Source organism: Suncus etruscus, chromosome 6 (assembly GCF_024139225.1).
Source record: "Suncus etruscus isolate mSunEtr1 chromosome 6, mSunEtr1.pri.cur, whole genome shotgun sequence".
Taxonomy (NCBI): domain Eukaryota; kingdom Metazoa; phylum Chordata; class Mammalia; order Eulipotyphla; family Soricidae; genus Suncus; species Suncus etruscus.
Window position 1 is genome coordinate 6,148,567 of NC_064853.1, and position 15,445 is coordinate 6,164,011.

General features: G+C 51.2%; 1 protein-coding gene across 4 annotated transcripts; it reads left to right on the forward strand.

The window, feature by feature from the left end:
* Positions 1–301: 301 nt before the first annotated feature.
* Positions 302–13,588, forward strand: TARDBP (TAR DNA binding protein). 4 transcript variants are annotated; one of them, XR_007496772.1, is made up of 7 exons: positions 302–424; positions 2,156–2,408; positions 8,024–8,187; positions 8,757–8,897; positions 9,708–9,878; positions 10,205–11,421; positions 13,240–13,588. XR_007496772.1 is itself a non-coding variant. In XM_049775347.1 (6 exons), exons 2-6 carry the CDS (start codon positions 2,171–2,173, stop codon positions 10,733–10,735), a joined length of 1,245 nt encoding a protein of 414 aa, XP_049631304.1. In that variant the 5' UTR covers positions 302–424; positions 2,156–2,170; the 3' UTR covers positions 10,736–12,165. The 4 variants fall into 4 exon arrangements, 1 of the variants encoding a protein (XP_049631304.1); XR_007496770.1 differs by lacking the exon at positions 13,240–13,588 and adding an exon at positions 11,763–12,165; XR_007496771.1 differs by lacking the exon at positions 13,240–13,588 and adding an exon at positions 11,809–12,165.
* Positions 13,589–15,445: the final 1,857 nt, after the last annotated feature.

Below are 15,445 nucleotides of genomic sequence, written 5' to 3' on the forward strand. Positions count from 1 at the left end.
TCGCGAGACTTTCCGGTTGCGCGAGCTCGCCCGAGACTCGGCGCCGGCGGTTGGCCGGGCGAGACCAAGTGCGGCGGCCGCGGGGGGGTAGGCGGGATCCGGGTGCGACTCCGCTCCCTCCCGGCGCCTCCTCGGAACCCCAAACCCGGCGTCTCCGCGTGTGTCGGCGTCTCGCGGCGGGGCGGTGCTGACGGGAGGCGCGTGTCCCGGCGGGGGTCGGCGGGCGCGGGGTGGGGTGAGCCTGGGTCCCCCCCCGCGTGGGGCGGCGGGTGGGCGCGCCCGGCGGCGGGCGGGCGGGAGGCGGCGCGGGCGCCATTTTGTGCGAGCGAAGCGTCGCGGAGCGTCCCGGAGCGGCGGCGGCTGCGCTTGTCCGTCCCTCGCGGCGCCCAAGGTCCCGTCGTGTTTCGCAGCCGCGGCCCAGCGGGTGAGTGGCGGCCCGGGCTCGCCCGCCCCGCCCCGCCGCCTCCTGCCCGCCCCGGGCCCCGCGCGGGCCGTCGATTGGGCCTGGCGCGCCCAGGGGGTGCTCGGGGCCCGCGCGCGGGGATCGGGGTGCGGGGGGGACACACGCGAGCGATGGGGGGGGTGCTCGGGGCCCAGATGCAGGAAAGGGGGTGCTCGGGGCCCAGACACTCGGGATGGGGTGCTCGGGGCCCATATGCAGGAAAGGGGGTGCTCAGGGCCCACACGCAGAATGGGGGTGCTCAGGGCCCATATGCAGGAAAGGGGGTGCACAGGGCACACACACTCAGAATAGGGGTGCTTGGGGCGCAGACACTTGGAATGGGGATGCTCAGGTCCCACACACTCGGGATGGGGGTGCTCGGGGCCCAGACACTCAGAATGGAGGTGCTCGGGGCCCAGACACTTGGAATGGGGGTGCTCAGGGCCCACACACTTAGGATGGGGGTGCTCGGGGCCCACACACGGAATGGGGGTGCTCAGGGCCCATATGCGGGAAAGGGGGTGCTCAGGACCCAGACAGTCGGAATGGGGGTGCACAGGGCCCAGACACTCGGGATGGGGGTGCTCGGGGCCCACACACTCAGAATGGGGGTGCACAGGGCCCAGACACTCGGGATGGGGGTGCTCGGGGCCCACACACTCAGAATGGGGGTGCACAGGGCCCAGACACTTGCAGTGGGGGTGCTCGGGGCCCCCACAAGCATGGCATGGAGGTGCTGCGGGCCTCCCCCCACAGGGCTCGGTGTGCCAAGGGCCCAGACACTCGGGATGAGGGGTGCTCAGGGTCTATATGCAGGAAAGGGGGTGCTAAGCGCCCGCAGACGGGATGGAGGTGCTAAAGGCCTTCCCTACACAGGATGGATGGGGGTGCTCAGGGCCCAGAGACTCGGGATGGGGGTGCTAAGGTCACACACACTCGGGGTGGAGATGCTAGGGGCCCACACACACAAGGATGGAGGTGCTAGGGACCCACATACATGGTAGGGAGGTGCTAAGAGTCTAGACACAGGGATGGGGGGGCGCAGGGCCCACATACTCGGGGTTGGGGTGCTCAGGGCCCACATGCTCAGGACAGAGGTGCTATGGGCCTCCCCCACACGGAATGGAGGTGCGGAGGGCCTACACACAGGGAAGGAGGTGCTAAGGACCCACCCACATACTCTGGACTGGACGGGGGTGCTATGGTCTCTATGCAGGAAAGGAGGTGCTAAAGGCCTCTCCACGTGGGATCGGGGCTGCTCAGGGTCTATATGCTGGAAAGGAAGTGCTAAGGACCCACACACATGGTATGGAGGTGCTGAGGGCCCACATACTCGGGATGGAGACACTAAGAACCCACATGCTCGGGATGCAGGTGCTAAGGGCCCACATGCACAGGATGGAGGTGCCAAGGGCCCACACACACGGACGGGATGGAGGTGCTAAGGGCCCATACACTCAGGGTAGGGGTGTTAGGGACCCACACACTTGGGATGGAGGTGCTGAGGGCCCACACAAGGGGGATCAGAATATTAAAGGCTCACAGGGTAGAAGTGGGAGTGTTGGACATGCGCAGGACGGAGGTACTAAGGGCCTACATGCAGGGACAGGGTTGTTGGGGCTCTGTGCCTTGAGGCTCCTCAGTTGGGGGAGTCCCCCTGGATTCCGAACATGCTAAACTGACTCAGTGCCCCCTCCCCGCCCCTACACACAGACAAGCAGGAGGAAGATGTCCGAGTACATCCGGGTGACAGAGGATGAGAACGATGAGCCCATTGAGATCCCGTCGGAGGACGATGGCACCGTGCTGCTGTCCACTGTCACGGCCCAGTTCCCGGGTGCCTGTGGGCTGCGCTATCGCAACCCCGTGTCGCAGTGCATGCGGGGTGTGCGCCTGGTAGAGGGCATCCTGCATGCCCCTGACGCAGGCTGGGGCAACCTGGTGTATGTCGTCAACTACCCCAAAGGTCAGTGCCTCCCAGTTGTTGGTGAGTGTTGTGCCAGGGAAAACCAAGAAGAGAGACTTTGGGTGGTGGGTTTTGACCACATCCAGTGGTGCTCAGGGTTTTCTCCTCGCTCTGCACTCAGGGGTCACTCTTGGCTGTGCATGGGAGACCCTATAGGATACTGGGGGTGGAACCTGGTTGGGCCACGTGAGAGGCTGGTGCCTCTAAACATTTTATAATTAAACTCTTTTTGTTTTTGTTACTGGGTCACGCCCAGCTGCGCTCTCGGTTTCTCCTGACTCTGCACTCGGAAATCTCTCCTGGCAGGATTGGGGGACCATAAGGGATGCTGGGGTTCAAATTACCGTCTGGATTGGCTGCATGCAAGGCAAACGCCCTACAACTGCTATCTCTCCGGCCCTATAATTAAAAGTTGGCAGCAGCTTAAGACAGGCAAAACGGACTTTTTTCAAGGGGGCACTTACTGTGCTGGTGCCAGTTTAAGGACACCCACAGTAACGATGGAACCAATTCATCCACTTTGGGGCTTAGTACCTCTAAAGGGCCTGTCCCCTGCACAGGACACCCCCTTTCCACCTGCCCAGAAGCAGGAACTGTGGGCACCCAAATCTTGCATCAGTGCAGCCTTAATTATGACTGTGCGCTTAAATCTCAGCTGCCCAGCATGCTGATGTTCTCTAACCTGATAGTGTGGGAAAGCAAGAAGGGGGGTGACCTCATGTTTCAGACCCACCTCTCTGTAGTCTCCTGAGTACTGTATGTGGCCCTGCCTTTTTGTTTGTTTGTTTTGTTTTTGGGTCACTGAGGCTCTGCGCTCAGAAATCGCTCCTGGCAGGCTCAGAGGACCATATGGGATGCCGGGATTCGAATCACCGCCCTTCTACATGCGAGGCAAATGCCCTACATTCGTGCTATCCTCCGGCCCCTGCCTTTTTTTTTTTTTTTTAAGGGGTTGTTTGGATAACTGCCAGTAGTGTTGCAGGTTATTCTTGGCATGATGCTCAGGATCAGAGTTGTGTCAAGGATCAAACCAGGAAGTAAAAATTAGAAATTCGTGGGGCCGGGTAGGTGGCGCTGGAAGTAAGGTGTCTGCCTTGCAAGCGCTAGCCAAGGAAGGACCGCGGTTCGATCCCCCGGCGTCCCATATGGTCCCCCCAAGCCAGGGGCGATTTCTGAGCACATAGCCAGGAGTAACCCCTGAGCGTCAAACGGGTGTGGCCCAAAAACCAAAAAAAAAAAAAAAAAAAAAAAGAAATTCGTACATTTCTGTACAGCTGGAGCATCCGGCAGTGTTAGGGATCTTCCCAGGCCTCCAAGCATGCAAAGCCTGCACCTTACCTCTCTGATCTGGCTCCTGGACTAGATGAGAAAAAGAAAACAGTTAATGGTTTCTGTTTTGGTTGGGGTGTTCAGGGGACTACGCAGTGCTGGGGCTTGAACCTGAGCGTCCCTGGTGCCTGGCCCAGCCCACTCAGCGCTGCTGCAGTTGGCAGGAACACGTGGCTGTGGAGGTTTCTTCAAGGGTTTTAATTGGTTGGCTGTAGACTGAAGTGTCATTTAGATCCATGATCCTTGAGGCCCAGCCCGGCCCACGTTGGTGCTGTTCTGCAGTAGTACAGTTGCATGCAACTAAACAAGCTTCAGTCCCCGCATCCCATATGGTCACCTGAACACGCAGCTAGGAGTAATCCGAGGCTAGCCCAAAAGCAAAATAAAAGCAAAAAAAGAACTTTGAAGATTACAGATTTAATTAGCTTCTCACGTATTTGGGTTCAGTAGCTGTAATGCCAGGGTTGGAGGTAATAATGGGGTGCTTTGTGAAAGGACAAGAGGCTGTTTGAGATATTTCTACGGCCTTTCAATTTTGCTTATAAACCTGCAACAGCTCTGAAGCAGTCTCTTGGGCTGGAGAAATAGTTCAAGTGGGTAAAGAATAAGCTTTGCCTGTGGGAGGCCTAGACTCAGTCCCACTCGTTCCTTAGCCCTGCAGGGTCCCCTAGCACCCACCACTAAGTGACCCCAAAGCAGAAAAGTCTTCCTTCTCTATTGCCTTCCCAAGCTGGCTTGCTTTCCCATTTTTATTTAGGCCACAATTTATGGTGCTGCTAATAATAGCTCCCGAGTTTCATGGTGGTTCAGATCGTGAACCGTGTTTGCCGAGCCTTGGGGTCATACCTGGCGCCATTCTGGTTACTTCTGGCTCTGCGCTCAGAAATTGCTCCGGGCAGGCACGGGGGACCATATGGGCTGCCAGGTTTTGAACCATTGTCCATCCTGGATCAGCCACGTGCAAGCCAAACACCCTACCGCTGTGCTATCTCTAGTCTCCCTTGTGACAGGCTCATCGTTTTTCTTTCTTTCTCTCTTCCTTTTTTTCCTTCAGTTTTTTTCTGATTTTTTTTTTCCTCAAGTAATCTGGTTTTGGTTGTATGTATGAGATTGTGTGAAGCAAGATACATTTTTATTGGGGCCAGAGAGATAGCATGGAGGTAAGGCGTTTGCCTTTCATGCAGAAGGATGGTGGTTTGAATCCCAGCATCCTATATGCTCCCCCGTGCCTGCCAGGGCCTATTTCTGAGCATAGAGCCAGGAGGAACCCCTGAGCGCTGCTGGATGTGACCCAAAAAAAAAGATACATTTTTATTGAAACTAAGACAGATGTGAAGGGCGAGGAAGAACTTTGTGTTCAAGGGAGAACATAGGCTTGAAGAGCTAATCTGGTTATCTTAGAAAACTATTGTTTGCTCAGGGCGCCAGAGAGATAGCTCAGAGGCTTTTGCCCTTGCAAGCAGCCGATCCAGGACCTAAGGTGGTTGGTTCAGATCCTGGTGTCCCATATGGTCCCCCATGCCTGCCAGGAGCTATTTCTGAGCAGATAGCCAGGAATAACCCCTGAGCACCGCCAGGTGTGGCCCAAAAACAAAAACAAAAAAAACTAATGTATGCTCAGAGTCAAACGGGGAAGATTGGAGAGCGCAGGAGGTGAGGCACTTGCCTTGTACCATACATGGATCTGACCCCTGCCACCATGAGTGGTCCCCTGAACACTGCTGGGTTAGACACAAGTTCACACATAAAACTTAATGGAAAGAGAACAAAACTGAAATCAGCACAGTGGGAATAAAAATTGTCGGGCTCGGACGCCAGAAGAGTGGTTTCAAAGGGTGAAGTGCATGCTTTGCTTTGGATTCGATCCCCAAGCACTGTACCAAGAGTGGTCCTACTGAGAGTGGGCTCTTCCCTGCCCATCCCCCTCCATCAAAGAGAAATGGTGGCAGTGGAAACGGTGGTAGACAGACATTAGTGGAGTGGGCTGGAGAGCATGGGAGCCTACACACAGGAGACCGAACCCCTGTCCCAGGTACCACTGGACTGGCCCAACCCCAAGTAAAGTAGCAGATCAAATAATATTGATACCTGAAGGTTCCTCTCTGGGGTCCCACCTCTATTTTAGGGCCACACACTTGAGCTAAGGGTTGAACTGGCTTTCCACATACAAAGAACAGTTATTTCTGTCCCAAAGGCACCCCTTTTTATTTTGGGGTGCCCAGGTGAGGGGCACTGTTGGAGGACGTGTTGCCAGCAGTGCTCAAGAGACATTCCAGTTGTGATAGTGCTGGGAACTGGACCTTCAGCAAAGCGAGTGCTCCAGGCCAGTGCCATGTCTTTGTTTTTGGACTGTATCTGGCATTACTTGTAGGTTACTCCTCATTCTGTGCTCAGGAATTACTCTTGGCCAGGCTTATGGAACTGTATGGTGTACTGGGACTCAAACCCAGGTCAGCAGCTTGCAAGGCAAATGCCTACCTGCTATCATTCTTTCTCTTTCTTTTTTTATCATCCTTTCTTTTTTAAACCTGTATCTTACTGCTTGGTGTGCCTTCTTTGGGGGGGGGGGTCACATCCAGTGGCGCTCAGGGGTTACTCCTGGTTCTGTGCTCAGAAATCACCCATGGCAGGTTTGAGGGACCATATGTGATGTCAGGATTCGGACTGCTGTCTGTCCGGTTTGTTGCTGCAAAGCAAACGCCTTACCACTGGGCTATTGCTCCAGCCCTTTGATGTGCCTTTTGTTTTGTCTTTGTTTCTATTTTTTGGGCCACACCCAGTGACACTCAGGGCTTACTCCTGGCTATGCATTCAGAAATCAGTCCTCGTTCAGGGGACCATATGGGACACTGGGGATCGAACCCAGGTCTGTCCTGGGCAGCTGTGTGCAAGGCAAACATTCTATTGCTGTGCTATCGCTCCGGCCCCTTGATGTACTTTTATAGTAAAAGATTAGTTTAAAGGGGGGCCAGAGCGATAGCACAGCGGTGGGGCATTTGTCTTGCACGCAGCCAATCCAGGACTGAAGGCAGTTGAATCCCAGCATCCCATATGGTCCCCCAATCAGGAGCAATTTCTGAGTGCAGAACCAGGAGTAAACAAACAAAAAGATTTGTGTGATGTCTCAGGGATGGGGAAAATGCACATTAAAGTTGAAATATTAACAGACTAGAGATAGGGGCTGAAGCAGTGACACTAGAGGTATGCTAGCCTAGGACGGACCATGGTTTGGTCCCCCCCAAACCAGGAGTGATTTCTGAGCACATAACCAGGAGTAGCCCCTGAGCGTCAACGGGTGTGGCCCAAAAACCAAAAGGAAAAAAAAAAACTAGAAATAAAAACATTCTTGGATTTTCTTTTTTTTTTTTTTTTTTTTGGTTTTTGGTTTTTGGGCCACACCCGGTAACGCTCAGGGGTTACTCCTGGCTATGTGCTCAGAAGTTGCTCCTGGCTTGGGGGACCATATGGGACACCGGGGGATCGAACCGCGGTCCGTCCAAGGCTAGCGCAGGCAAGGCAGGCACCTTACCTTTAGCGCCACCGCCCGGCCCCATTCTTGGATTTTCACTCAAAAAATATTATGGGGGAGGGCCTGAAGAGATAGCACAGCAGTAGGACATTTGCCTTGCACGCAGCTGGTTTGAACAGATGTTGGTTTGAATCCTGGCATCCCGTATGGTTCCTCTGTGTCTGCCAGAAGCCAAGAGTAATCCCTGAGTGCAGCTGAGTATGACCCAAAAATAAAAAAAAAAATTTTTTTTGCAAGGGGTACAATATATGCCCGCTTTGGGCTTGATCCTCAGCATTCCATAGAGTCATTCCCCTGAGCATTGCCGGGTATGACTTAGAAACTAGAAAGAAAGCAGCGCTTTGAGTCAATTCTCCATCCCTTGGTTGACTGCAACATCACTGAAGTTTCACTTTTTTTTTTTTTTAAGTTTCACTTTTTTTTTTTTTTGGTTTTTTTTTTTTTTTTTTTTGGTTTTTTTGGGCCACACCCTGTGACGCTCAGGGGTTACTCCTGGCTATGTGCTCAGAAGTTGCTCCTGGCTTCTTGGGGGACCATATGGGACACCGGGGGATCGAACCGCGGTCCGTCCTAGGCTAGCGCAGGCAAGGCAGGCACCTTACCTCCAGCGCCACCGCCCGGCCCCAAGTTTCACTTTTTTAATAATAAAGTTTCGCTTTCTTACTCTTCATAGCGATTCTTTTTTTTTTTTTCTCCCCCATGACCCACAGGTCAGAAATATTTAAGGGGTGCTTGAAAGGATTTCTTATTTGTTTAGATAACAAGAGGAAAATGGATGAGACTGACGCTTCCTCAGCGGTGAAGGTGAAAAGAGCCGTGCAGAAGACATCAGATCTCATCGTGCTGGGCCTGCCATGGAAGACCACCGAGCAGGACCTCAAGGAGTACTTCAGCACCTTTGGGGAGGTTCTTATGGTCCAGGTAACGGCTGGCTTCAACCCTGCCACCCAGTGAAGGCCCCCCCCCCCCCCCAATTTTCTTTGAGCCACTTTGCCCTTGTCTGCTGCAGATGGTTCTCCTTATTTTATTTCAGTGAGGTAGTTTTGCTTAGTTACAAGATTGTGTTCGGTATTTGCATATGTAGCAGGAATACTGGAAATAATACCCTTTTCCCATTTAGGGTTGGGGGGGGTTTGTTCAGTTTAATTTACTGATAAATAAAGCTACTGATAACAGATTTTCAGGCACCAGTTAAGAATTTGTAAGCACTAGATTGACTTCAAATAAAACATTTCTTTTACTTTTTTTTTTTTTAAGATAGTTTTATTGAAGCTTACTTAGGTGGGAGTGAAGTGGAGGGAGGGAGAAGTACGTGTCACTGAATGAGAGTTGGGTGTCACTCGAGTACTGTCGGTGCGGGTGATTGGCGAAGGCTTTCTTCCTCAAGAGTCAGTTGGTGAAAATAAAGTTGCTACTCATGGTCAAAGCCACTCGTGTGCTGTCGAATTCTGGTTACGTGTGTGGATTGAGTACACTTCCGTCTCTCCTAGGTCAAGAAAGACATTAAGACTGGCCATTCGAAAGGTTTTGGCTTCGTTCGATTTACGGAATATGAGACCCAGGTTAAAGTCATGTCCCAGCGACACATGATAGACGGGAGGTGGTGTGACTGTAAACTTCCTAATTCAAAGGTACTTGCTGTTCCTCGGCTTTGGGGAGGCAAACTAAAATGAAATATGGGGGCCGGAGAGAGTGCAGTAGACAAGGTCAAGCCTCAGCACCCCAGGGTTCCCTAAGTATCGCCAGGTGCAGCCAAAATTAGCTAAGGGCAGAGACACACTTGGCTTCCAAGGGACTCGGTTGTTCCACGTGAGCAAAGCGGGCTCATGGGACCATTATCTTTGCTACCTGTTTCTTAGTTGCTCACATTCCTGGACCCAGATACAGTCGGGCACTGGAATCTTCTGGCTCTGGAGCACTAGTATAATGGGGAGGGCACTTGTTTGCACAGGGGTAATCCCTGAGCATTGCTGGAGGTGCCCCAAAAACTAAAAAGAAAAAGAATTCTCCTGGCTCTGTTATGGGGGGCCATGTGGTTCCAGGATTGAATTAGCACATTCAAAGTTGGCGCAGGATAGAGGGGACAGGCGCTAAGGCTGTTGTCTTGGATGAGCCTGATGGCATGTGTGTAGGCCCTGACCACTGTCGGGTGCTGCCCAAAAAAGGCAAAGAATATGAGCCATTACCTGCTTTTGTCTGGCTTGCCTGATGTTACCTCCTTGTTGTAATGGGAATTTTCTTTTTGGTTTGTTTGTGGGGGGCACACCAAATGGCACTAAGGGGTTACTCCTGGCAGGCTTGGGGGACCGTATGGGATGCTAGATGTCAGAGCTGGGTCAGTCAGTGCGTGGAAGGCAAATGCCCTACCTCTGTGCTATGGTTTGGGCCCTGTAATGGGCATTTCATGACTGACTGTGGTGTTTCTTCTTTCATTTGCTCAGCAAAGCCCAGATGAGCCTTTGAGGAGCAGGAAAGTGTTTGTGGGGCGCTGCACAGAGGACATGACAGCAGACGAGCTGCGGCAGTTTTTCTGCCAGTATGGAGAAGTGGTGGATGTCTTTATCCCCAAGCCCTTCCGGGCCTTTGCCTTCGTCACCTTTGCGGATGATCAGGTATTTCTCCTCTGACTGCCAGCTAATGAGGTCCTATTTCCAGTGTTTTTCACCCACTGCGGGGTTGTAGTCCTGGGTACAACCTTTCCATATATGTGTATTCATGTACAGTGTGGGTTCTCAAAGTGGCGCACCCAGTAGTTGGGAAGACAGTGATTGTTCCTGCTGTCCTGGCTAAAGCAGAGGCTGGTCGTGGGTTCGAGCAGAACGATTTGTCGCTGCTCATTTCCCTTTGGCCCTGCATGCTGCCTTTGCTCTGGGTTTGTCTGCTTCCTCGGCGTTGGCAGCGATGGTCTCGCTCAGTGCGCACCCCTTGTTTCTTACAGGTGGCCCAGTCTCTGTGTGGAGAGGACTTGATCATTAAAGGAATCAGCGTCCACATATCCAATGCAGAGCCTAAGCACAATAGCAGTAGGCAGTTAGAGAGAAGTGGAAGATTTGGTGGGAGTCCAGGTGGCTTTGGGAATCAGGGTGGCTTTGGAAACAGCCGGGGGGGCGGTGCGGGGCTCGGGAACAACCAGGGCAGTAACATGGGGGGCGGGATGAACTTCGGCGCCTTCAGCATCAACCCCGCCATGATGGCCGCCGCGCAGGCAGCACTGCAGAGCAGCTGGGGCATGATGGGCATGTTAGCCAGTCAGCAGAACCAGTCGGGCCCGGCGGGCAACAACCAGGGCCAGGGCAACATGCAGAGGGAGCCGAACCAGGCCTTTGGGTCGGGGAATAACTCCTACAGTGGCTCGAACTCAGGCGCAGCCATCGGCTGGGGGTCGGCGTCCAATGCGGGGTCTGGCAGCGGCTTTAACGGAGGCTTCGGCTCCAGCATGGACTCCAAGTCTTCGGGCTGGGGCATGTAGGCGGGGGGCGGGGGGGCGGCTGGCTAGTTAGATGCACTAGACTGGTGGGAACTCTGATTTTTCTAAACTCCTGGTAAGTATATTGTAAAATACATATGTACTAAGAATTTTCAAAATTGGTTTGTTCAGTGTGAAGTATATTCAGCAGTATTTTTGACATTTTTCTTTAGAAAAAGAGGAAGAGCTTAAAGGAATTTTATAAGTTTTGTTACACAAAGGGTTGAACTATTGAGTGTTTGCAAGTGAACTGCTGTTTTCCTGATTGGTAAACCGACACACTACAGTGGCTATCAAAAGGTTTCTCCTGTGAGGTTTTACTCCCTGGACTTGTCACGTGAATTCTTTGCATGTTCAAATGGAGACCATTGCCTAGAACTCTGTCCTTCCTCGGTTTTCCTTTGAACCCCACCATACGGATTTCTCTCCCGGGGGAGGGGGGTTCTCCTCTGGAGATCATGGTGTCCCGATACCTGGGTTCATTTCTGTTTCTGTGTTTAACTTGTCTCCCCTCATGTACGAAAGTACCATATGAAGCCTTCATTTAATCTCTGCAGTTCATCTCATTTCAAATGTTTCTGGAAGAAGCACTTACTGAAAGTAGTGCTAACTATTCTGCCGTAGAACACTGTCCACATGCTTTCTCCCTCAAGACCTCGCCACCACGCTGCCAGTCCTCGTCTCTGACGGTGGGTGCCCCGTTTTTATCCGCTACTCTTTATTTCATGGAGTCTCTCAACGCTGTGAACGCAAGGCTGTGCTATGGAACCAGAAGGCTGTCTGAACTTTGGAGACCTTGTGTGGGCTTGCTGGTGGTGCCGAGGCATGAAAGGCTAGTATGAGCGAGAACAGGCGAGCGAGCGTGCAGAGACTTGGTGGTGCATAATGGAGATTTTTAACTGGGCGAGATGTGTCTCTCAACCGTGGCTTTGGTGCGAGAGTGTGCGGAGCGCAATGAGAGCAGATCACGTACGAGTGTTTTTTCTTTTTTGGTTTTGGTTTTTGTTTTTTTAATTTTTCACATTCAAAGGACATCCGCATCTGTTGGAAGACTTTTAAGTGAGTTCTATTCCTAGGTAACCAGCGGTAGCTGAATGTGTTCAGTGAAACGATACTTGTACTTCCCCTGCCCTCCTGTCAACTGCTGTGAATGCTGTGTGGTGTGTGTTCTCCTCTGTTCCTCATCTGCAAGTGTGGTCATGTGGACTGGAGCTGTGGGCTGAGGATCGGACTGAGCTTGTGTGTTTCACAGAGTACTTGGCCGCAGAGCCCGCCCGCCGGGGAGCGCGGGGGTCTCCCGCAAGGGTGGAAGTTCTAATGTCTGTAGCGACCCTAAGAATGCTGTTTGCTGCGGTTCTGTGTCCTGTGCTTGGAGGCTTTTTATAAGAGTTGTCAATGTTGGAAATTCTTAAATAAAACGGATTTAAATAATATGTGTCTTTGTTTTGCAGCCCTGAATGCAAAGAATTCATAGCAGTTAATTCCCCTTTTTCTTTTTCCTGTTTTTTTTTTCTTGGTTTTTTTTTTTTTTTTAGATGGAACTTTCATAAAGTTTCTTGGCAATAGTTTGTCTTGCTTCAAATAAACTTACTTGAAAAGTTGTCTCCAGTCAAATGGATTCATCACCTGTCATGCATTGACACCCGCAGCCCAGACTTAAGTGCAATTTATTGGTTCTTGCGTTGTCCAAAGTGGAAAGTTTTCTATTTTTCCTTTTTAAAACTAAGGTTTTTTTCTATAAGTCTGGGTGCCCACACTTAAAAGGGTAAGCTTTTTCTCAGTGCCTCTGCAGTCGGGTGATGTGCTGTTTCCATGGCCCGCATCAGTCTCCCCTGGGAAACGATTGGCCTACAAAGATTTGGGGGAGTGGGCTAAACACGGGTAATGATTTTCAGATGCTTTGTAGCAAAGCATATCAATTGAAAAGAAGGGAGAACCTGCCCCCCTCTCACCTTGGATCTGAAAAGTGGAATTAATTGCAATAGGAATAAAGTAGAAGAAACCACAATTACCTTGTGCCTGAAATCCATTAAGAAGCCTAACCGCTTTTAAGAACTAGCTGGGTGGATTGGGGGGGCGGGGGGGTTGTAAGTGACTGGGCTTGGCCTCCAAAACTGTTTGTTGAATAAAACCGTTTACAAAACAGATTAGACTCACCATGAACGGTGCGTTGTGAAGTATGTAATAGCAATAATCTATTCTCTACTGTACTTATGTGACTACTTGTGAGAGCTGAGCTTGTTTTCTAATCGGAAGAATGTACCAGGTTTTGTGTTGAGTTTCCCTTGATGCCTCATCTGCTAAGACAAATGATCAGTGAACGGTCTGTTGATTTTGCGAGTTTCCTGTTTTAAACAGTGATACATGAAATTGTCCTTTAGACTTGTGATTGCCACACTGTTTCTTGATTTAGTTTCCTCTGTAAAAGGATGTTTCTACTTTTATTTTTTTCTTGCATCTGAATGGCATGATTTCCAAACCCTGTACATCTGAATTTTGCATTTTAGCACTTGCACTGTTACTCAGCAGCAGTAACATGGTAACACTTAAAATGCTATTCGGGGATCTCCAAAGACTAAACTGCCACGCTCCAAGGAACCCAGGGTAAGTGCGCCGTCTGCGGCATGGTTTCATCCTCCTTTACACGGTAGTGGCAGCCTAGGGGCTTTCCACCTTAAGGAGCTTGTAGTAACCTCAGCTCTGGGTAGATACCTACCCCAAAAGCTTTGGAAACTTAGAAGTAAATAAACTATTGGGCAAAGATTTGTTAAGTCTGTTGGGGTCATCTGAATGCTTTCATTCTAAAAAATATTTTTTTTTATTAACCAGTTGAATAAAAATTTTGTTGTCACCACAGTTTAGTGTCTGGAGTCTTACTCGAAAAAAATTTCTTTTTCACATGGGCCAGAGATAACTGTAAAAGTTACTTTTAAAGTGTGTCTGGGAGCCGGAGCCACAGTGCAGCAGGTAGGGCATTTCCCTTGCATGCGGCCACAAGGTTTGATCCCCGGCACCCCTTGTGGTCCCCCTCGTGTGGGCCAAAAAGAAGAGGAGGCCAGAGAGATGGTACAGCAGGTAGGGCCAAACTGGATGTGACTGAGCGTGGCCCCAAAACAAAGTAAAGAAGTTGTGTTTTAGGGCCAGAGGGAGCACAGCAGGGCATCTATCTGCCTTGCATGCAGCAGGTTCAGGACAGTGATTCAAATTCTGACATCCCATATGGTTCCCCGTGCCTGCTAGGAGCGATTTCTGCTGAGCGCAGAGCCAGGAGTAACCCCTGAGCAATTCCAGGTATGACCCAAAAACAACCAAAAAAAAAAACGTGCTTTGTCTGCACAGGAGAAATTAGGCCCAAGTCTGAATTTTTGCACATGAGAGTGACTATTTGGTTAGAGTGAGAGGTTTTATTTACATATTCGCTATGAAACATTTTAGAGGAGGGGCCTGTGAGACGGCTCCAGGGCTGAGCTCATGCTTTGTGGGAGAGCCGAGTGTGATCTCCAGCACCACATGGTCTGAGCACCAGCCACTGTGGCTATGAAATTGCTTAGGAAGAAATGACTAAAATGAGACAGCAGGTGTGTGGATGGATTCATGCTGTTGTAGGATTGAGATGGATGTGCCTGAATGTTGCATGTTCGCTGTAAGAAGTGAACATTTCCGTCTCAAAACCTTTATGTGTATCTCATTGGTAACCGAACAGGTGGGTTTCGACCCCGCCTTCCTGGAGGAGCATTTTGGTTATTGCCAGGATTATGCGGACCACCTTGCAAGTGGACAGTCTCAGTGTGCACATCAGTCAGCCAGATGGGGTGCCAGGTGTGAACAGTGACAAACACCCTACCTGCTATACTTTGACTCTGATCCCAAACTTGGCGTTTGAGCCGTGCAGCCAAGGACTGGAGACTTGCAAAGCTTTTGAAGTACTTTGCTCCACTCCCCTTGAGAATGTTGATGCTGTCTCTCAGCGTGAAACGGTGCCACCCTGTGTTTTCTTGCCAATTGATGAGTGAAAATTTTTTTTTTTTTTTTTGGTTTTTTTGGGCCACACCCTGTGACGCTCAGGGGTTACTCCTGGCTATGCGCTCAGAAGTTGCTCCTGGCTTCTTGGGGGACCATATGGGACGCCGGGGGATCGAACTGCGGTCCGTCCTAGGCTAGCGCAGGCAAGGCAGGCACCTTACCTCCAGCGCCACCGCCCGGCCCCGATGAGTGAAAATTTTAACGTTTGGCTTGAACATGGAAAATGGTCGTTAATGAAAGCTAAATAGTTTCCAGTTTTCTTTTTGCTTTAAAAAAAAAAAAAAACAGGGCCCGGAGAGATAGCACAGCGGCGTTTGCCTTGCAAGCAGCCAATCCAGGACCAAAGGTGGTTGGTTCGAATCCCGGTGTCCCATATGGTCCCCCGTGCCTGCCAGGAGCTATTTCTGAGCAGACAGCCAGGAGTAACCCCTGAGCACCGCCGGGTGTGGCCCAAAAACCAAAAAAAAAAAAAAAAAAAAAAAAACATTCTGGGCCTGGAGAGAGTATAGCAAGCAGGTCAGACAACCTGCAATCAGTCCCCAGCGCTGTGTGTGGACCCTGAGCGCCCCTGGGTGTGGCCCCGGACCCCCTTACTCCCAATGAAGCTACTATGCTGGTCACTTGGGCCAGTCAGTCTTCAGGCGCTCGAGCCTGCAAGAACCAACGCAAGCACAGAGGAGTTGGTGGCAC